Consider the following 23,295-nt stretch of genomic DNA (forward strand, 5'->3'; position numbering starts at 1 on the left):
TTTTGAGAAATGTAGCTTTCTGATGGATTAAACAACATAATTGTGTCTTCAGGTTTCCAGTTTGAAATCTCTGTGTTGTGTGAGTGTTGAGTTCTGAATTTTGCCATTGATGAGTTAAGCTAGAAGTGTGCAAGTAGCTTTGGCTAGGCTGCTGAATAAGACTGCTACAGCATGTGCATCAGCTTGGTGGGCTTTGTCACTTTTAGCAATCTAAGGAGTTAATCCTACTTCCACGAGGAACAGGTATTGATTTTGAAATTTGGGGAGTTTCACCTGTTTGCTCATTTTTGGGTCTTGGACCTATTTTTGCATAGGTGTCTCCAGCATCATTGTCTTTTTAGGGTTATTATTGTGTGGTGGATACCTCTCTGTGACCCAGTATTAATGTTCTAACCTGCAGTGACCTTCCTAGAAATGTAACTACAACTTGGTGTCAATAAAGCCAGCTTGATTATAAATGCTGGCAACAGTGTTGGACACTTGCATAGGCAATGTAGTAGGTGAAATACAAATTTGCCACAGAATTAATAAATTATCCATTACTACAACATCCCTGTTGATGACATGACAGTCTCAAGATGCTATTTTATTTATAAGGTGGTGTAAATCAGCTGTGGTGTAGCCTGACACCTTGGAGCCTATGCAAGTAGTTAGCATTGGTATAGCATTTCCCTTATTATGCTCACATTGGTGCCTGCTTTTTCTCTGTTACAGTAAGCTAAACTGTGTTGCTGTTGCCTTTGCTATACACCACTGCATTAACTTGATGTACAAACCTGTGGAACATACTCCAATTAATTCACAATCATTTTATTTTGGATAGGAAAAAATACAAATCTATGAAGAAATATCATTAAAAATGTATTTATATGTATTGTGAAGCATTGTTTATTCCTAAAGCGATACAAAAACGAGTCCCTTGCATCTTCTGTTACTTACAGTGTCAGTGACTCGATTGCCCCCTGTTGCCCCAATTCAGAAGTAATACAAGATAAATTGACACTCGGCCCAATTTCATCTTTACTTGAACACTGATCTGCTGCTGTTTAGAGTGGTGGCCTAACCTATCTGTCAGCCCTAATGGAGCCCAATATATAGATAAGTGTGTCTTGCCACGAAAATCAATATCGATGTGGCCCCTGATGGTTTTTGAGTTGAAGTGCTTTGTTTTCTGCCATTGCCTTGAAACAAAGAGGCTGTGGGTCCGTCTATTAACAATTCCCAGTCAACCTTGAGACAGACTTGCAGACTGAGATAGAGGTAGAAATAGAAATAGACAGATGGAGTGATGGTGAAGGGTGGCAGCATTCGCGCCGACATCACTAGAGCATTAGATTTGGTGGAGGATAGAAAAGCACCATCAATGGACCACAGAAGGCCTTCAAAGAAGAATGATGACAGTGATGGGGTGTAACAGAAAGACAGAATTGCCAAAATAGTCTTTCAGTGGAGAGGAAATTATGTCATGTGTGTTTTGCTATAAAAACAAATACAAATAAATGTCAGTGCTAAAGGAAGTTATTGACACAGTGTACATTTATTTAAATATGCCTTTATTGATAAAAAAAAAAAAAAAAGCAAGTTTCATCTTGCAAATTTCTAATTCCAGTTATAGCCCATAGCTGCTGAAAATAATATGCAATCCGAGTTAGGTACAGTTTTAATGAAAATGTTGAATGTTGGTCTGTTAACATAATGACTGCATTTTATTCTTTTTCTTTTTTATACTAATTAGAATCTAAAAAAATGAACATAAATCCTAAAATACCTTCCCTTTCCAAACCACAGTATATATCAGTCAGTCGTTCAGCAGTGTTTTTCTCTGTTTTTAATTATAAACTCTGCAAAGAAGAGAGTTGCCTCTAACTGTAAAGAAGATAAGATATCATCCCTTTCCAAACCACATTCAACTTTAATTTATTGACCATTCAGCCCATTTGAGTTTATTGCCCTCTTATTTCTTAGAATATAAATCATGGAATCATAAAATTTAGACAAAAATAACCACAGTTTAATGTAAAAATAATCAAAATAAAATATTTAAAATGATCACAATTAAGGGTTGTTTAGTGGTGCAGTGTCATGGCAGTTACATGGCAGTTCTTTGTACTGTGACACATTAGTTATTTATATCAAAAGGAGCTCAATGTCCGTTTTTTTGCTTAAATCTTGAAATTATGTGATCATGAAGCCTGCTGCACTGAAACTGAGATAGCTGGATGTCAAAATACAACACACTGATGGGAAAACCTCAAATACACTAATACTCTATAAGAAAAAATGGAAGATGATTTTTAAACAGCACTGTCCTTTTACTGTAAAAAATAGCTAACAGTTACTGTTCATTTCTCCTATAACTACCTCAAGTCAATGAAATTTACAATGTTCACATATATAACTGCAATAGTAACCTTAACCCTCTCCTATATGAAACATTTAATAATTTGATGAAAAGGCTACAAAAAGGCATCTACACCAGTTGATACATGGGAGGAACAAAAGAAAAAACAACTTTTCTACATAGCAGCGAGCCTGAGCAAAGCAAATTATAGTGACTTAAACATTTCAAACACAAAAATATGTAAAGAGCTAAAATATATAAAACTCGCTGAACTTACTAAAATTAACATGATAATATAGAAATAGTCTCAAAAGTTTTGCAAGTGCAAGGAGAATATGAGTGATCTTTTGGTTAGCTGACACTGATGAGTTTATTCTGATCTATCACATAGCCTGTATACTATGTGATGAACAACAATTAGATGTATTTATTTTTTGAAGTTTCAACATTTAACTTAATGCACAAAACAATATTTGGGGTAATTCAGAAATGCTGTAATCATAGTATCTGCAGCAAAGGGTCATAAAGACTCCAGAACTTACTACTGTGTGAACCGACCAAAGTAATTACTGCATTTAGATCAGTGGGAAAGCCATCTGTAAATAGGGTGTGGCTCACAGTTCAGATTTGATGACCTTTATGCTTGTGTACTGGTGTAATATCTAAAGAAAAACAAAAGAGTAGCTCTTTATCTAAGATTTATCTCAGTGCATGATGCCTGAACTCTTTACACTTGCAGTGAGAGGATCCAGTGGCTCTTGTTTTGTTGTGGAAAAAAAAATAATAGCATGGTTTAGATCCACGTTTCCCCTTAGAGGAAAGTGTCACAGATCGGTATGGGTTATTCTTTTTTCAGAATTATAACGCCCAGATCACTGAATGGCTTGATGAATCAGTCAAGTGTAAAAATTATATGCCTTGGCCTGTATAGACACTAGGTCTTAACCTAATTTGATGCCAAGGGGACTATTTAGACCGACATGTCACTGATAACAATATTACAGTTGGAACAACATGCCATCCCTCCAGCAGAGTCTCAGAGACTCAGTGCCGAAATACTGAAGCTGGTTCTGGACCACCTTGCTAAGAAACATGGTCAGTATTTTTTTATTGTTAAACTGCCTCGGCCATACTCATCTGAGGAGGCATACTCTTCTCATAAACTATAATGATGATATTTTTATGTTTTTAAACTTTGCGCTTGATATTTTTTGACTTCTCAAACAAACGTATACATTTCTAAAAGCTTTTATTTTTTTAATGTTTCATTGCTGAACAGCTGATTGTACGCTGTTTCCATTGAGCCATGACTCTGGGCCCGAAGTCTGGGGTAACGTTGTTGGTTTAAAAGATGTACAGCTTGACAGTGATGGACTTGAGAGGTGCACAGTGGGTTGCATTGTTCCAGTGGCAGCAGCAGACACCATGGAACACTCGTAACCTTTGTTGTGCTGGGACAGTTTTCCTGACTCATCACTTTCAGAATTGGCACCTGGAAAAAATGCGGAATTAAGCAGTTGGTAAAAAAAAAACTTGTATAAGAATGAATTTAGACTATAGTTAGAAAAATCACTGGAGTTGTTTACATATATAATATGAATAATGTAAGTTTCAGGTACCTGTTTCTGAAGAGCAGGATGTACACACAGCTCTCCTTGGACAGCCCATGGCAGGAATTACCTTCCCTTCAACACCATTTTCTGCCACAATGTAGAACTGCAGATTTATACATTAAGACGTTTGAGTTTTTATAAACATTAAAAGTTTTATGCATTTTTCTTTGGGGGGGGGGGCAGCCTACCTACTCCCAGAGTGAGTGATGGACATGAATTGCTCTTGCAAAGAGAAACATTTCATATAATTCTGATAAGACATTGGGATTTAAACTGCAGTCTTTAATGTTACTTTCAAAGCGAACAAAAATGTTATGACTGCTGGGAACTGCCATTACATATTTACTCTGCGTAAAAAGTAATTTGTTACACCACTCATTCCATTACTTTTACATTGACCTGAGATGCTTTGTAAAATAATTACAATTAAACCCTAGGCTACAGTCCCATACACTGACATAAGTATGTATTAGGCTGTGTGATATGACCAAAATCTCATATCTCGATATAGGACATTTCTCACCCCGATAACAGTATATATCACAAAATAGTGCTCGACTTGTGTTAAGTGTTTTCAGCTGGGCATCATGTACCTGGAGTCAAGTGTTTCGACCGATGCATGAAACTATATTTTTAGATATAAGTTGCAACGGCCGGCATTTTCTGTCCCCACCAGTCTGTGGTGGGGACTGGTTTGCGGCATAATTTGCAGAGTGCAGTTTTCTGGTAGGTGTCAGACTTTTCATAATCAAACCATGTCCATGCTACAGAGGTAGCCCATCGTTTAGGAATAAGGTCCTCGATTTGTTTTGACTCGTCCTTCTGTTTGACCAATCTACACAAATGATAGCGTATAATATGAAACGATAGATGTTTTAATTTCGTCATCCGCTATATTTTATCATATCGCACAGCCCTAGTATGTATCCTAATGAGGACACACTCGCAAGCTCTTCTTTTCAGTCCAACATCAAGGAGAATGCAAGGCATGTTTGACTGTTTTTTCTTTCTTTCTCCCCATCTGGCAAATAATTGAAAAGCCCACATAATGGAATTAACAACATAATTTTAACTGTCCTTTTTGTTACATTGATGTATTATATTACTGCATGACATAAAAACTGTATGTATTAATGACCGAGCTTTGTAATAATGGCCTTACCCGAGGAACAGTGGTAGTGGTTGTCTCTGACATGCTCTCATCCGTCATGCTGGTCTCACTCACATTATCCACTGATGGCTGTTTGTGGAAGCGTTTTCTCGTTCTGAAAAGTAAATATAAAATCTGCACAAGTTATGTATAGAATAATATACACATGGAGAGTTTATCTCACAGAAATATAAAAGGTCAGGTACCTAAAGAAGATTTATATAGGTTATAACAGAAGTTGTGTACTCAAATTCATCGTGATGAGAAATGAGTGTCTGTGCTGTGTACTGCCCTTCACAGCATCATTTATCACTGCATTATAAAATAATAATTTCACCACATTTGATTTATTTAATGTTTGTTTCTTAGCTTTCTGCATATCTCACCCCCTGAATGTTGACCAAAGATAATACATCTGAATGTTGTGATAGACCAAGCCGGAGGCCGTGTGTGCATTTACTCTACGTGCTCATAAGTTTCAGTTGTTTCTTTAGACTCTATCTTTGTGTACAGTGTGATTCTGTACTCTCTGTGTGTTTATTACAGGGGAAACCAAACTACCAAACTCAAAAAACGCACAAGTGCACCTGCAGTCAAGTGCAGAAGGCAATTTAAGGCAGAGCTATTGGCGGCCATGTAGCGTTTCCTTTGGGGTCATACCTCACCGGCTCCATTTTGTAGCTGAGAAATGACCTATTTTTATGTGTAATTGCTGTAGAACAAGCTAAACGAACCATGTAATTGAAAGCGTGCCACTTCCACAGGGGAACCAAGAGTGTAAACGTTAGGATGTAGTAGGTAGTGTGCTTTGTAAGTCAAAAGAGTGTAGAATGCCAAACAGCCTTGTCCATAAGCCAGCGAAACAACCATAAAACAAATCAGCTACTTAGAAACATCTCAGGTGGAAATAAAAAGGAGGAGGGGCCACAGTGTGTAGTTTATGCGTGCTCTTCACTCAGCTAACCACTGTTGCATGCTGTCATTTGTTCCACGTGTGATGTGCTCCCTGACCCCCTGCTGTCGTACTGAGAAACCGGCATTAAACGCCTCATGCATCTTGGGTTTGATAGACATCTCTAAATGCTGTCAGCTCATTCATTACAGCAGCAGGTCCTCCCTGGTCTATTTTTTGACCATCAGTTAGAAAAAGCATGATAGTCCCTTAAGATGAAGACATGATTCTCATTTTTACCAGTCTAATAAAACCCATACAAATTGAATAGTATATTTAGTATGTTTAGTGAGGAAATAGTTAAATATTCATAGATGTTTTTTCTTTTTCTTTTTAGGAAGTCACTTTTGATCCTTTCACAGCGAATAGCATATCTTGATCATTTTGATTTCCCTACTTTCTTCCTTTTTTATTTTTTTCCATTGTCCTTATTCTTTTTTTACCCATTGTCTATTCTTTTCCCTTCCTTTTTCTCCCCTTTTACTTTTTGCTGCCTCCTTTTTCTCCTTTTCCCTTTTTTCTCTTACCCATAGCAATAGGTGACACAGGCTGTGATAGAGAGCAAGGAAACGAGGACCACCATGCACGCTGTAATGACCACGTTCCTCTTCTTCTCCTTTTCAGCCCGCTGAAGCTCCAACCATTCCAGGTCACTGAACTGACATCGTTCCCCCATGTAGCCTGATACACAACTGCATGACAAAAAATCATATCCAGGAATCATTTTTGGTTAACTGCAAACAATTTATATTTTAAGACAAACTTGTTTAAAACACATCCAGTTACTTTATAATTCAAAAACGGTTACTGCTTAAGCAACTGCTTAGTTTTGTGTTTAAATGTTTGGGCTCCCTTGGCAAATTAAATGTCGTTTTTGAAAGACTGGATTGGATTTCATAGAACAGATACACAGGGAAGATTACAGTCACAGGTTTTGGAGTTATATGACATAAGGTTAGTGAAAAAATGGAATTGACTGGCTTCAGTAATAATTCAGTTATTTTGTTTTTCAAATGATCCTCATAATCCTGAGAATCATTGGAAAACACTGGAGGGGAAAAAAAAACAGCTACCCCCTCAGTGTGCCAAGGGTACCCCCCGAGAACTCGACAGATCACTGAAAAGGTCAGACAAGCTGGTCCAAAAGTGTGCAGAACTGTCAGCATCCTGGGGCCAATCTTATCCATACCTAGTGCCAGGTTGACATTTCTGCCCACTATCTCAGAAACCAGATACCACTTGGGGGTTCTTCAACTCTTCAACCTGTTTGGGCACTCATAGGCAGTTGTTCTTTTTTGTTGCTAAATATACGTTTTCATTATAATTTGTATTAAATGTGTATACATTATCTGCAGCTTTCCACTGAAATTATGAAATATTTTTAAGTCTGTGCATTAGAACTCATAATTTACATTTTTGTTGATCTGATTTGAAGTGCATACTTCATGGACAGAAGTAGACTGTCTCTGCTGTAAACACTTTCGTGAGGCGTGGGCTTTAATCATGGAACAACAGTGACACCTGCTGCTTGTCAGCTGTCATAAAATACTTTTCACCTAAGTGTTCTTGTCTTAATTAACAGTGGGACTGCATGAATATATCTGAATATTTGAGAAAATATTTGATTATATAATTATTATATTTATATTACAATATTTAATAAAATTTGCCATAATCATATTTCTGTTTAAAAAAAGAGAGACCCTATTGAAGCAAGGCGCCAACAGCAGTATAATAGTAAAATAGCAGCGACAGTACAGAAGTAGCCAAGTATGGAGGTGCTTGGAAATTTTAAGTTAAACTATAAAATCACTGCTTAACACTTTAGTTTAACAATAATTAAAGTAATTTAACCTTGTAACTATTCAGCACCCTGCACAATGTCGCATAAAACCAAAGAATATTTGTTGTATTTTGTGTCTTGGGTCGATCTTTTTAACCAGTTGCTTAAAGCCGTGCATGTCCACCATGTAACTGCATTATTTCCATCCATCATCAGCTCTTCCTGTCATATGGAGTGCACTTAGTTAGTGCACCAGCAAAGATTGGTTGAGTCATTTGTTTACATTTAGGTTGCTAATATCAACTCCTTTGTAGTAAGGTTATACTTGATGGTATGTTTTTGCCTCTTTTAAGATACCTTTTTTGGTTTTCACCTTAAACTGTAACAGTTTTATTTCATATTTTTCAAATTGCTAGGTATTGTTGGATGTTGTTTAAGTCTTGCTCTCCGTGGGAAACAAGACATGGCTTGTTTCCCTGTTGTGCACACTAGGGGATTTTAAAGAGTTTTGCTCCAATACAATGGTATTATGATTTGACACTTATATCATGTAATAATTTATAATTGCAGTATTGTACATGATGTGGTATCGCACAGCCCTAATATGAATATCGTGAGCCCTTCTTTGAAAAACAAACAGTTATGAGGGGTGGGATGGGGTCATGGGTCAAGTAGAAGGACAAGCGGGTTTATTTACTTGCAGGCATAAGAGTCCAATTCAGGAAAGTAAAAGCAAACACCATGGTACAGACAGTAGGTCTCATAGGTTGCAGGACAACTCTCTGCATTTCCGTTGTGGCGTTTGGTGGTAACATCAGCAGAGGTACCAGGTGTCACCCATGGTGATGTGGACTCCAACTCTAGAGAGAATTGAAGATATAAGTTCATTAACTTAGATTCATTTTCTACTGCTTAAAAGAGATGGTTCATATAAACACTGTATTCAATCTAAATTAACTATCTGATTTCACAGATAAGATAATGATAGACGATGAGAATGTGCCAATACGGCCCAGGATATGTTAACAAAAGGAAACGATCACCTTGACATGTCTGCCCATCGCTGTAGTATCCAGCCAGGCACTTGCAGTAGTATTTCCCTGCAGTGTTTTGACATTCTTCATTTTTGTCACAGTTGTAGATTCCCAGGTTACACTCATCAATATCTAGGACAAAAATAGGAGCAGTAAGTTGTAACCTAAAATTTTACCAAATAAGAAGAATCATAAGCTTCGAAAAAATGTTGTGACATTATTTACTAGCTAAATAAAATGTAATTACTGTTTGTTTTTTTAAATCCTCCATAACCTGGCCTGGTACAGTGAAAAAAGTTAAGTTTTTATTAATTTAACAAAGTTGCCACACTATGTCTTTTCGATGCTTCCTACTTTGCAAACAAACTCAGCTGATAATCTCAAAACACTTCAACTGGTCTGCAAGGAAACGATAGGAGGAATTACTGGATGGTTTTAGGACTTTTTGAACATTTTGACTTTTTCCATTAAGGCTTATCTTGAATAATACCATTACCTTTACTTTCAGAGCAACCCTACCTCTGAATTTTATTTCAAAATCCAAAACTCAGTTCTGCTAGATCCCTGCTACTGTAGGTGAGATTAAAAAAAAGCTCACTTGTATCAAATGTAATCCCGTAAGCTTATTTCAGGGTCTGTTACCTCATCTCTCTAATGCATATTCCCAGTATAATTGAAGGTATACTCACCCACACATAACTGTCCATCACCTGTGAAACCTTCTTGACATAAACAGTTTGGGTGACCAGAATTCAGCAGGCATTGTGCATTCACATCGCAGCCGAGTGAGTAGCACTCATTCTGGTCTGACAGAGAGGGGGCATATGCAAACGTAACATTTAGGCTGGGCAAGATATTGAGTGGATAGAACGCCTTTCAAGGTGCACTGTTACCTGAAATCATTTTGTCGGTGAAGAAAGTTGGCTGGCTGCTTACATCAGTTGTCAGTGGCAAGCTCGCAGTATTAAATGTTTTGTTTTTCAGAGGTGTTAAATCAACTGATCCACTGTTTCCATATTCTATAAAATTAATACATAAAGAAAACATTCAAATTTATCATCACATTACACTGTGTAGAAAAGAACACAGGATACATCACCTGCTGTTCCATTTGAAGCGTCAACAGTCAAGCAAGTTTTTCCATCAGCTGATAGGATATAGTGTGAGAAACAAGAGCAGTGGGCAAAACCCATCTTGCTTTCACACACCTGGGAACAACCTCCCTTCAGGTGAAGGCACATATCTGCCCCTAAAAAACAGGACAGAAGTATAAGCCCAGGAATTCTTTAGAACTGATGGATGCTGTGTGCCACTTGTTTTTGTTATTGGCACATGTGTCCAATCTGCATGTATCTAAATATGCATGGAACTTGTTTTTTTAGATCATTGTAATCATGGTTGTTCCTCTGTACCTGGCTTAGCAAGGGGATGAACTACAACAATAGATGCTGGTTGCACCATGCTCCCTTGGATCCATTGCAATGTTTTCCCAGTCCGCTTATGCACACTGGTCAGCTGGTGGCGTTCCTGATCAGAGATCCAGAGCCTGTCTTCAAATAGTGCAAGATCAAAAGGTTGGCCTGGAACAAATTAGGGCAGACGGCAAGAAAATCTGAGTTGACTCAGTGATTCCAGGTGAGAGGCGCTTGTGTTCAGCTGTAAATGCAGTGATACTGGTTAAACTGGATTTTCTCACATTTGAATTGTGGATGATGCTATGAATGAGAAAGTTAACTTAAGAAGCGGTATACTTTTGCCATTTGAGTCAAGATTAGTAGGACAGCTGTACTATATCAGTTATACTTAGTATTAATTATCTGTCATATATCCTAGAGTAACTTATCATATATTAACTTACATATTCATTTTACAACAATGAAATTCTTATTCCCCATGCATTTATATCTGCTTTTTTAGATATATACATTTCACATAAACCTCACCTACTTGGTTCTTTGACAGGACTCGTCGATCTGAACCATCCAGGGCGGCAGTCTCTATTGTGCCTTTCCTCTGATCACACCAGAATACTCGGTCCTCTGTGAAGTCAATTGTCAGGCCAGTGGGCGACACAAGGTTGGTCCTAGCAATGACAGCACGGTCTCTCCCTTCCAGGGAGGAACATTCCACCACAGGATGGGTCCCTATGTCAGTCCAGAATAACTTCCTCAAAAAGTTAAAAGAAAGAAATAGAGAGCAAGTGGTACACAAAGTTATTAAACCACCTGTTTACAGTGCTTAACAAATTCTATTAGACCATCTGTGATAAAAAGAAAACAAAAATACAAATATTTTAGAAATCTGAAAAAACTGAACCGAATTCATGTCTTTAAACCCAAACTGGACTACTCTGAGAAGTCTTCAGTTGTTCAAGCATAACAGTCAACCTCTAAAACTAATTTTCAGGCATGCAAATAAATAACTGTAATTTGGCATCTTATTCAAAAAATAATGATGTGCTTTACTGCATTGTATGCTTTTTTTGTAAAACAGTAAATTTGAAGATGTAATTTAATAATTTTAGTTTGGTGGTGGTCTAATAAATTTGTTAAGCACTGTATATACAAATCATCTATATCTTTTTGTGATATTCATTGTTACAAAATATTTTGTTTAAAATGTCATTAAAACATGACCTTTATTGGCCAGATCACTGTGAGATTATATACTCACTATCCATTTTGTTAGGTATATCTCTTTAACCAATTTTTAATGTAAATATTTAATATTTATTGTTTCAGAAACTCTTCATTTTCTGGGATTTCCCCACACAAACATCTCTAGGGGTGAAAAATGAAATTAAAGATGCAATTTACTCCACAAAATGGGCAACTGAAGACTGGAAAACAGTACCTGGTGTCTTGGTTTATGCAGCTACAGCCAGATGAATGATCAGAATTTAGTGTAAGCAGCATGAAAGCATGAATCCATCCTGCCTTGTAGCAACAATTCAAGCTGCTTGTCGTGTAATGGTGTGGGGTAGTATTTTCTTGGTGCACTTTGGGACCAACTCAGCATTGTTGTCAACATCTTTTGCTGTTAGCCATGTGGCTCCTTATATGACCACAGCATACTCATCTTCTAATGCTAGTTTTCATGTGTCAGGGGCTTCGTGTGTGGATGAGAGGAAGGGAACCAAACGCAGGACTCACGGTGAGGGTTGATGGAGTTTATTATAACGAACGGATGAGCAGAGCATAAGATGACTGGCAGACTGAAATGACTGAACTGGCTGGCTGGACTGGACACACGTGCGAAGTAGACAACATCAATGACAAGACGGTGAACAGAAGGAAACTGAGGACTTAAATACCCTGACTGATGATGATGACGATTGGAGACCGGTGAGTACACAGCTGAACATAATCCGACTAATGACACAGGAAGCGGAACTAGAACATAATGCGCAGAGACTGACAAAGGGCTGACATCATAAAACAGGACATGTGTACATATGGAAACTAAACAGAGAACATGACTAAACTGAAAACACTGGGTCAACGACCCAGGAACCCTGACACACTGAGTTCATTGTACTCAATGACTTCTATGGTCCATCCAGTACAGCATCTTAGGGATGTGGTGAAATTGGAGATTCAAATCTGTAGCAAGTGTATGATGCTAACATACTGTAACAATATGAACCAAAATCTGTGGTTAGTGCTTCCAGCTTGGTAAAACTGTGCCATGAGGAGGCAAGGCAGTTCTAAAGACAAATGGGGGTAAAAAATCGGGTTCAAACTGGCAATAGCAAGGTGTACCTAATGAACTGACTCTGGTGAGTGTTAGTCAAAGTTAATCAAACTGCTTGGTAATTATTAATGTGGTATTTGTTGTTTATTGATTAGTCTTTAGTCAATTGTATTGGTGAAAGAGTGATGCATATGGCTATACTCACTTTGCAAGAGGATGAACTGCGATTCCTCTTGGCTTTTCCAGACCTTTTCTCACAATAGTTTCCCTGTGAAGTCCATCCAAAGTACTGCAATCAACAGTTGACCGCCTGAGGGGCAAAATATGTGCATGCAGAAGTTTAATTTCCCCAGTGTCAGTTATTTCCTGATGAAGTTCATTCAGATTAAAAGAGATTAAGAAAGCTGGGTGTGACCTAAACGATAAACTTTAGATAGACAATTGAATAGAACTAGAAAGCAAACATCTACTAACAGCAAATGACCAGCACTGTATGAAGAAACTGTTTTCATTGTGTAATTCTTACACACACTGCACACCTTTTATCCGTCCAGTACATCTTGCGATGAACCCAGTCAACTGCAAGCCCCTCTGGTGAATCCAAACCATCAGAGATGAGAATGTTTCTTGGGCCACCTTTTATGTCAACTCGCTCAATTGTTTTCTGGCTTGTACTTGCAAAGTACACCTTTAAATGCAAAATATATCATTTATGAATACTTGCATTTATAATATAAATATGAATAATTATATAATATAAACTGGAAGGAAAACATGTGGATCATTGTCCAAACAAGCATAATGAGGTAATAGTAAGGGGCATGCATTACAGTGCTTGTCCACTGGGTGACACTGCAGATCCATAGCAAAATCATTTCCTGATTTAACTCAATTCTATTACAATGAGTCATTCGACCTTATACTCATACTCTTGGAACGCTTTCCATCTTACATTGTTCTGGACAGGGTCATAGTCTAAAGCTACGATTATTCCTCTGGGCTCCTCTGCCAAGATTTGATCCACAGTGCCATCAGGGTTAATTCTCCGGACATCTACTAGATTAGCAACTAGTAGATAAGATGGAGGTCCTGAAGAAAAATATAAGAAAATACAGTGTTTCGTGGTCAAATGCACTGCAGCTTTCACCTTGTGTTTTTTGACTTTTGCATTGGAAACAGATGTAAAAAGGTAGACGGTGTGTGTGTCTTTGTGGGCACATGTAGCTCAGCTATCTGCTATGCCATTGTTTGACTCACCAGTTGCAATGCAGTGCTTGCCATCTTGGTGGAGCTGGTAGCCAGGCAGACAGCCACACTCCCAGCTTACAGGGGTGACAGGGTTGCAGAGCTGACTGCATCCTCCTCTATCTGCAGATGAACAGCCTGGAACCATGAAAAACAATGTGGGCACAGCTAAGCTTATGAATTTGTTAAAATTCAACAGACCTTTGCTTAGTTGCAGTATTTACTCTTAACACAAAATTATGTTGTGTCAACACTGGTTCTGGCATCAGATTTCACTGTAATCCAGTTTATCCATTGCAAAATAAATCATATGCATAAAAAAGTTAATCATTTTAATTATTATATTCTAAACTGATGCAAGATATTGGCCCACAATAAACTGAAAGTATTACAACAGTTACTACACTGTTGCACATTCATCTCTTTGATCCATCTATCCTCAGTTTGACCACATCAACTCAACTCTTATTCATGAAATATTTATACAGTCTTGGCTCCAAATCACAAAGTAGGCACTGTATCTGCTGCTTAGTTTTTTGGAAATGAGCAACCAATATGTTCCATTAAACTGTCATTCAGTCAGTTGATAGATTCATGCTATTGTTCCTTTTCTTTTACTACGATGCTATAGTTAAAATGTAAACGTAATGGGAAACTGAATCCAGTATGTGTATACTCTGTATGTTAGCCATATACTATAAGGTTAGTGTTGTAAATGAGAATATTATTAACGCTACATTTTTTTTACTAAGTGTATTTATATAATTTTTTAATAAAAGGTAGATTTTAGTATTGGAACATGGGGCAAAGTGGTGTAATACTGGCCATACCAGTACATGTTTGTCCATCCTCCTGTAGTATAGATCCCTCAGGGCAAACACAGACAGCACCATTTCCTGTTGACAGGCACCCATTGCCGCACTTTGTCATATTCCTTTCACATGGTATGATTTCTGTAATAGAAAAAAGACAGTTCTATCAAAAATAAAAACAAGAAATCTTTGATTTTTAACGATAAAATAACAATTAAAAAATCAAAGAAAAAAAATCAAATGGATTTGATTCATGTAGATTAACATAAAGATTACATGAACTTCAACCCAAACTGATGTGAGTTAATTACATTTTTTTTTACAGTCATTCATAGTGCCAATAAAGGCAACGTGATGCTCCATGTAAATAAAATAGACTTGAGTCTATTTTTGGGCCAGTAGACTGTGGATCAGCCGGATGGACAGCAAGCTTCTTAGCCCCTGTTCTGGTAAAATCCTTTGATGAAGTCAGCTCTAATCCTATCAAAATAGTGGAAAGTGTGATAAGAAAGTCAAACCCAAACACTGAGGGTGATGTAATGCTAGTTAAAAGGCACATGGGGTCTCCTGTACCAGAGATCCTGAGGTGAGTATGTACCAGTACTAAAAAGCAGTAGATAAATGTGACATTTAAGTTTTCTATGTATTATATTATAAGACACATGATTTACTCATTTACTCAAGTGTCTATCGTTTTATTTATGCTGCAGAATTATAAGAATAAAGTATGAATCGTGTAAAGATGTATCAGAGGACACAAGTGGCCATCATCATAAGTGAATCATAACACAAGTCATTTAAGTTTTATCTTACTGAGAACATTATCATTTATTGTATAATGTGATATTTTATTGCTGTTTTTTCTGCATTTATTTCATATATAGGTTTTGTACAGTAAACAATAGGATAGTTTATTCTTCTTATCATGCCTACATTTATTTCAGATCTTTTTATAGTCTTCCATTAAACCTTTCAGTTAGGCCAGAAACGCTCCATGTCAACAGTGCATGTGGTAAAACTACTGCTTTTTCATTTTTTTGTCTTTATATAAAACAATTAAAAATGGCACTTCAAGTAGGTAAATAACTACAGTTCTTCTGTCGTCTGTGCAACCAAGTAAACTCTGTTGTAATCTCCATTGTCTAACCTGCTGCTTGGCTCTATGTTTGTTTCATACTGGACCTTGGCAAAGGTTGTCAGCTAAGCAGCTTAGAAAGACAAAGCTGCTGACCAGATATGTTCCCTACTGCAAATGTCACCTCATCATCTAATCTCATTGTCTGTGAACTTTTCCTGTTGTCTTGAGCATATTGCTGTGAGAGTAGAAAAGAGATTATGATCTGACTATAAAAATATACTTTTTTTAAAAAAGTTTTACTATATCTTGAAATTAAAAAAACAGAAACTATAAATGTTTGAAAAAATGTCAAAAAATCATCAAATTTAAGTCAAAATTACATACAAGTAAAAATAAAATTTAATAAAATAAAATCCAAGTTTATTTAACTAAATAATTATTTCTTATACATGACCTTGACAAATGAACTTTTAGCTGAAAGCCAAAAATAATCGCGTTATCGTGATGTCCTTTGTTCTACCTGATCGTCTCAGTGCTCTTAAATGTTTAGAAGTTGGACAAAGTTTCAGTGTTTTGTTTTGACCCAAGTGACCTAACACACAATTGTCAGCTCACATATATCTAGTCTGTCTTGAGGCCTGTGACCCTCAAGCCTTCTAGGGTCAAAGTAGTATCTGGTAGATAAATGCCACCTTTGACAGCAGCACAAAGAAGATCTGCAACCCAAGCTTTAGTCATGTTCAGATCTTGAATATACATTTTACTTGTTTTTTTTTCTATTTTCACTGTAAAACACATGACAAAGCTATATTGATATTATAAACATGGTTATGCTTTACCTTGGCATGTTTTCCTGTCTGGTAAGAGGGCATATCCTTTAGGACAGGTACAGAAATAAGATCCAGGAATGTTCTCACAACCAAGCGAGCAGCCATGATTCCAGTGGGCACATTCATTTACATCTATGGTACACACAGACAAAGATGGTAATATTTTTTGCAAGTAGATGCTAATATTTATGTTTTCTGTGCTTTATATATAAGTCCTTTTAATTGTGGCTGTCCCCTGTAACAGTGATCCCTGCTAGTACTAGGTTTGACCCCTTTGGGCTTCAGAAGTGCCTTAAGTATTCGTGGCACAGATTCAACAACATGCTTTCTCAGAGAATTTGGGCCATGCTATCATGATACCATCATTCAGTTGTTGCAGATCTGTTGGCTGCACATCCACGATGCCAGTCTCCCAATCCACCACATCCTAAAGGTGCTCTTCTAAATTGAGACTGGTGACTGTAGTGGGCTTTCAGCTGAACTGATTTGAGCTTTGTGACATGTTACATTATCTTGCTAGAAGCAGCCATCAGAAGTTGGGTACATTGTGGTCATACAGGAATAGAGATGGTCAATGGTGTTTGAACAATGAAGTTGGTACTAAGGACCAAAGAACACCAAGAAAATATCCCCAATGCTGTTACACCATCCACAGCCTTGAACACTGATAGAAGACAGGATGACTCTATGTTGGCTTTCATGTTATTTATCGCAAATTCTGACCCTACTAATGTCATCAGATCAGGAAGTCTTCTACTGTTCAGTGTCTAGTATCCTTCTTTTCCTATTCTTAGCTGATTAAAGTAGCTTCCAGTGTTATTCTGACTAAAGTAAAAATGTGTTTTTGCTGGTGTATTTGTAACTGCCTTCTTATTTTAATACCAACCTTTACAGTAAGTGCCTTCCATACTGAGAACAAAACCTTCACTGCACTGACAAACGCCTTGGTCTGCCAAACTGGAACAGACGTTAACACAGTTGCCACCTTGGTCATCACAACCTGTTGGAAGTGATTGCTTGATACATTATCTAGAATATAAACACAATTCATTTAACTAAGAAGAACTTTAAATGTATGATAATGTTGAGCTGTAACCTGGAAATGGTGATAGCGGGTCTGCTGTTGGCTGATTAAGTGGATGCACGATCTTGATATCAACTGGAGGTTTACCCATTTGTTTTATGTTAACAACATGTGGCTCTCCACCAGTGTACTTGTTTACTTGTTTTATAACCCGAGACTCAGAATCGGTGTAGTATATGTGCTCCAGAAAAACAGATATTCCAACTGAATGAGACCTGATAAAAAAGAAGACATAATGAGTGGCTTTCGACTGGCTTATTTGATCATTTACATCAACTCTCTGATCTACATTTTCTTTATTAACAAAGTTAAAGGATGAGTAACAAATTGTATTTTTACTAAATACTCACTGAAGTGGAAGATTCATGGTGTGTAGGGCGTTCCCATTGTAATCACAAGAGGCAATGGCACTTTCTCCTTGTGGCCCAAACTGAACCCAGAACAGTCTTTTGTCTACTCGGTCAATCGACAGTGCTCTCAGTTGTTCAGTTATCTTAATTAGTGTAATTTTCATCTGTCCTGTGACATCAGACCTTTGGATACTTGGAGACATCCCCCCAGATAACCAAAACAGAAACCTGCAATATGCATGTTTTGGGGGAAAAAAAAGGTTTTGCAATGAGCCTTTCCAAAATATTTTTTTTCTGAAGTTAGCTTTGCATCTGTTATGAACTATGGAAACTTAGTTGCTTCCAGTAAGGGCACTGCTTAGACATTTCCTCATATGTTAAGCCTGCCAAATCAGGAGACTCATAATTCTTTTGCCTCAAACTCATTTTTGGTAATGCTTAATAAACTGTAGCCCAATTGAATTAAAGCCTGAGAGAAGTGTACGATAATAAGTTATGTAAAAAGCAATTTAAATATGCTCTTGGCACTTTTTAATCATGAAAAATGTTTTTAAATGAAATTATTCAGTGTTGCTTATCCATCAGGCCAAACTGAAGGGAAGTAAATTCCTACTGCTGTCCTTGATCAGAGGTATATGAGAGTCAGTCAGTCAATTTTTATATCATTTGATCCTTCCATATAGTATCGGAAGGATCAAATGAAAAACAGCAAACAAAACAAAAAACTGCTGTCATTATGACATCTGCATAGATTACCTATTAGAGGGGTCAACGCTTATAGAATTGGGCTGGGTCAAGTGTCTTAAAAGAGTCCTCTGTTTCTTCCCATTTATATCGATTCTCTTTACTTCCCCCTTTTCTCCACTTGTCCAGTATACGCTGTTCCAAATCCAGTCCACTGCGAGGCCAGAGATGTGTTTGTCATATGAATACAGTTTCTGCAAAAGAAGCATTCATAATTAATCATTTTAAATCTGCGGCTCTGAAAGTTTCCAGAACAATGCAGGATAACATTAACATTAAACAATTTAATTATGGTAATTACAGTTTCTGAAAGATCTTTTAAAAGCCTCCAAATTAGATGCTGTACTAATTAGGTTATTAAAAATTCCTAAATCATTAAAAGTGATCCTAAGCTGCTGGTTAGCTTTGGGGGTATTAAGTCTTATTAGCGCTGTATTCCATACTTTGACATTTCACACTATTGGGGACCTTGGAAGTTTCTTTGTTAGAAGATCAAAAATGATTCAGAAAAGCACATATAAAGCAGATCACGTTACTTCCATTATACTTGCAAAAATTAAGGAAAATAGGTCTGCTGTTGTTTATTTTACTGGTTTAAAAAATGTGTTTGTTGGGATTTTTAGAGTGACTTTTCTAAAGTGTGTGAAACGTTGGTCAGACTGTGAGCACATTATAAGTAGTTTTATGCAAATATTTGGTAGTTTTGTATCTTAACATTGTTATGGAATCTACTTGTAAATTAAGACAAAACACAAAAATACTTTAAATATCAAATTTTCTTGTGTTGTCATCCAAAGGATATACTAAGTAGTAGTACGTAAAATGTTTTAAAACTTGCAAAATAACCTGTCATTTTATAATTCAGCAATTTGTAATAAAATGGTGCACACCCTTTTAGTCTAGCATGGAAATAAAAAGGCTTTCACTAATAAGTTACACACACAGGAAAACAATCAAACAGAGAAAAAGTCCACTTACACTTGGGCGCAGTTACATAATCACCTGTTTGTGTGCTCCTTTCACAGATGCTTTGTAGATGACCCCAGTGTGCCTGTCAACCCAGTAAACTCTCTGTTCTTTGAAATGAAAGTCAAGCAGGATAGAGCTTCCGACGCCAGGCACAAGCCTTCTGTGATTCTTGCCATTAAGGCCCATCCGATGAATAGCTTTACCATGGCCAAATATCAGGAAAGGCTGTGAAGCTTAGCAAATCATTACACACGTTATTAAAGTTAAAAATTTACAGTGAAGATCATTTGAACGCCTTACTTCTGTAAAAATAATATCTTAAGTAAACACAGTTGTATAATGACTCAACAATATTTAGATTTAGTGACTAATGATTCTGTGAGGTTTACAATAACAGACTAAAATGCCATTATATAAAATATAAAAATTATATAATTGCAAACATTTAGCATTTTTAATTAATAGGAAATTCACAAAAAAGTCACAAATCACGCCACATTTTAAATTTTTTATAATTTTCACAGTGAATGAGCATATTTACTTTCTTATCTTAACCAAATAAATCCACAGTATATATAGGTAACTATGGCAGCATTTGACATTTCAATAGCTCCTGCCCCCCTCTTTGTGTCGCTGCTGTTGTCGTTCAATTTGGCACATTATTTGATTTAAAAAACCTATTCATCCCTGCAATGGAAAGTTCAAGGCAACCACAGCTGCCTCTGTGTAAAACCTCATCCCTTAGCAACAAATAGCTTTTGCTTTTTCCTTTGACTCTGACAATACTCTGCAATGAATGAAGGGGAAGGCAGTTAGTGTCCTCTAAAAGGTTTTTGATTCAGGTCACAACATCACTCTGGGATTCTGCTGGGAAGTTATGATCAACAATGATATTTCTACATATTCTGATTTTGTATATTGGATGATTGCTGTGCATTTGTTGTCAGATAAATGTAGCTGTCCTAGAACTAAACTTTCTTTTTTTACTCTTGGAGTGAGCAATGACATTGGCAAGGTAATGACACTGTCATATGCAACCATAGACGCCGCTCTTAACTCTGTGGAATGAAGAAAACAATGAGCAAAACCAGACAAACAACATAATGAAATGTCTGCCATTGCTAATGAGTTGCTAGGATGCATCCTGCTGAATCACTGATTGACAAGTTCACTGGAAGGTCAGTATGATTCTTGACTCAGCTTTGTCACTTGGACTTATTTGTGAACTCTAACACAAAATATACTACAATTCATCAATTCTTCATTGATTTACTATTTTGCATTGATGTAACATGTATTTAATGGCATTTCAGATGATAATTCAGTTCACATAGTTACAGACTAGTTACCTATAAAAACAAAGAAATGCAAGAATATGAAAAAAAGAATTGTTAACTCTGCAATAAACATCACTATACAGTAACTAAAATGATTGGGCTAAATAACAATATACACTATAACATGAAATTGTTGAAAGATCTTGTCACATATTTGATTTTAGCTGAGGTGCTAGTATTATATGGTAGCACTGGATTTGCAGTCCTGTTGAATCAATAATGACTAGGTATTTAATTATTAATTAATTAATTATATTAACTAAAAAAATGCTATAATAATAATACTATTATATTATTGCTTGAAGGTCATGCCATACATTTTGTTTTACCACACAAAATAAATTAAAGTTACCATTTAAACGATTGCAGCCATATCACATACCTCTATTAGCATCCCCAAATACACGCTGAAAACAGTGATGATATTTAAGGAATATGTAGTGTAGTAGAACATAGTTTCTAGTTTCATGCACAGTGTTTGGGCAACAGATTTATGTAGCTCAGGTGAAAAGGTCCTGTTATGACTCTGCTTTGTACCTGTATTCCTAAAAATCTGTGCTGCCAGATCAGCGCATGATGTTCTGTAGCTGACTTCTGTTTGGTAGACAGGAGTGTTATTATTTTTTGGATGAAAATCACGGTACTGCACTTAATATTTTATGTCCTGCTGAGATGTGGTTTTTTTGGTCATCACCATTTGTATTTTTGAAGTAACGTCTCTGTGGTACTCCACAAAAACTCAACCTGAGATACACCCACACAAACACAGTCTGGCTTAGTACAGTGCCAAGTCTGCCAAGTTCACTTTGCTGTACCGCTTACTGTAGCATGTTTAATGCAAGCAACATGTTTGGTTCTACTTGATTACATTTTTTTTTAAACTAAGCATCATTCCAGTACTGAATAGCAGCTGTTGCATGAATGCTTTATATCCATGTGGAGTACAGAAGAACTTGTGTAACTGAAATTACAACCCAAGACACTAATTTCACTAATTTTTAGGACACAAAGTGTTATACAGTGAACAATCACACTTTTTAATATTAAATAAATATGTATTTGTAATATCTGTCTTTAAATCTAAGCTAGTTCATTTTCTATCATGATATGTATTTTAGAAATCTTTGTTTTGAAGTGAAAAGACCACACAGACAGCAGTACACTTCAACATTACTTCTTCCAGTACGGTCAGTTGGGACTGTTGGTTAGGAGAGGTTTCATACTCACCCGTACAGCTGCTGTTGCTCCCTGCTTGCAATAGGTGCTCATCCCAACATGTCGTACCGAGCAGCAAGGCTCCAGCGGTTTGCATCATAAAATAGATCAATATTACTGTTATCATTGCCTCGGGCATAATCCTGCACTTTGTCCTTGCTGGTCTTCTTCACTCTTTCTCAAGCATTCCCACTATCAGCACTGGCCCACAAAAATTCTCCAGGATTACGTACTGTAGGTTTGTGGACTCTTAGCATCCTTTGTCTAATGCTTTAAAGCTAGTAAGAGAGTGGAGCTTTACATACCCGTGGATGTCACACTAAAGGGAATGCAAAACCCTACTGAGATAGAGAATAAGGGGGTAATGCTGTCAGTGCAGTGTTGAACCCAGAAAAAAAATGTTTGGATCCTGCTCAGTCCCTACTTTGGGCCCCTGGGCTGCCAGTCTGTTTTGGAAGCAAAGATTGAAATTCCTAACACCCCCATGGTAAATTTTGCACATGCAAGTCCAGCAATGGTGCAAGATCTTCTAGAATTTGCAGTTCAGTGCTCCAACAGAATGTGGGATATTCAAGAAATGAGGCAGGGACGAAAAAAGGTCCCACATGATAACAACTTATTAGCTTTCTCCCCACCCCCTTACATGTGTGCTTTGTGAATGTAGATAGATATCTGTTTAAGATGGAGGTAGGCAGAGACAAGGAGACAGATGTTGCATGCCCATACGGAAAAGAAATAGTAAAAACTTATATGTGATTACTCATGAAAGTGGCCACTTTCATGAGTAAATCATATAAGGCTTACATGATTTACTCATGAAAGTGGCCACTTTCGCATTACTTTCATACATTGTTTTAGTAAGTATCCAAAACATACAAGTTTCATTATATAATTTTTCAAGGGATCTTATATCTGTTTTCACTCTTATATGCTTTTCATACAAGTTTCACACAAGACAGATACAAACTTTATAAGATTTATATATATCTTTTCCATATGGGATGGAAAGTTGTCAGACAGAATCTTACAATACTGAATTTGTCATTTATTAAGGAACTAAATCAA

General features: G+C 36.8%; 1 protein-coding gene across 2 annotated transcripts; it reads right to left on the reverse strand.

The window, feature by feature from the left end:
- Nucleotides 1-1,555: 1,555 nt before the first annotated feature.
- Nucleotides 1,556-22,789, reverse strand: egf (epidermal growth factor). Of its 2 annotated transcripts, none has more exons than XM_080900429.1 (23): nucleotides 22,243-22,789; nucleotides 19,712-19,911; nucleotides 18,722-18,903; nucleotides 17,966-18,193; nucleotides 17,628-17,830; nucleotides 17,418-17,531; nucleotides 16,541-16,663; nucleotides 14,642-14,764; nucleotides 13,824-13,949; nucleotides 13,519-13,655; nucleotides 13,106-13,254; nucleotides 12,772-12,876; nucleotides 10,817-11,040; nucleotides 10,286-10,423; nucleotides 9,973-10,122; nucleotides 9,767-9,892; nucleotides 9,563-9,679; nucleotides 8,883-9,005; nucleotides 8,537-8,699; nucleotides 6,584-6,748; nucleotides 5,117-5,219; nucleotides 3,961-4,057; nucleotides 1,556-3,833 (listed from the first exon to the last, which is right to left on the reverse strand). In XM_080900429.1, the coding sequence occupies exons 1-23, from the start codon at nucleotides 22,367-22,369 to the stop codon at nucleotides 3,607-3,609; spliced, it is 3,450 nt and encodes a 1,149-aa protein (XP_080756555.1). In that variant the 5' UTR covers nucleotides 22,370-22,789; the 3' UTR covers nucleotides 1,556-3,606. The 2 variants fall into 2 exon arrangements, with proteins under 2 accessions (XP_080756555.1, XP_080756554.1); XM_080900428.1 differs by having other exon boundaries at nucleotides 10,286-10,453.
- Between the last annotated feature and the right edge of the window lie 506 nt (nucleotides 22,790-23,295).

Source organism: Rhamphochromis sp. 'chilingali', assembly GCF_963969265.1.
Source record: "Rhamphochromis sp. 'chilingali' genome assembly, chromosome: 13".
Classification (NCBI taxonomy): domain Eukaryota; kingdom Metazoa; phylum Chordata; class Actinopteri; order Cichliformes; family Cichlidae; genus Rhamphochromis; species Rhamphochromis sp. 'chilingali'.

Bases quoted from the DNA above. Each gene is read 5' to 3' on its own strand.
- egf (XM_080900428.1), bottom strand. From the start codon at position 22,369: ATGCCCGAGGCAATGATAACAGTAATATTGATCTATTTTATGATGCAA. The intron at 13,950-14,641 runs GTATGGCCAGTA...TCATGGTTCCAG, and splicing joins GGATGGACAAACATGTACTG to GCTGTTCATCTGCAGATAGA. The intron at 5,220-6,583 runs GTAAGAGAAAAA...TTTACTTTTCAG, and splicing joins TGTGTCACCTATTGCTATGG to AACGAGAAAACGCTTCCACA.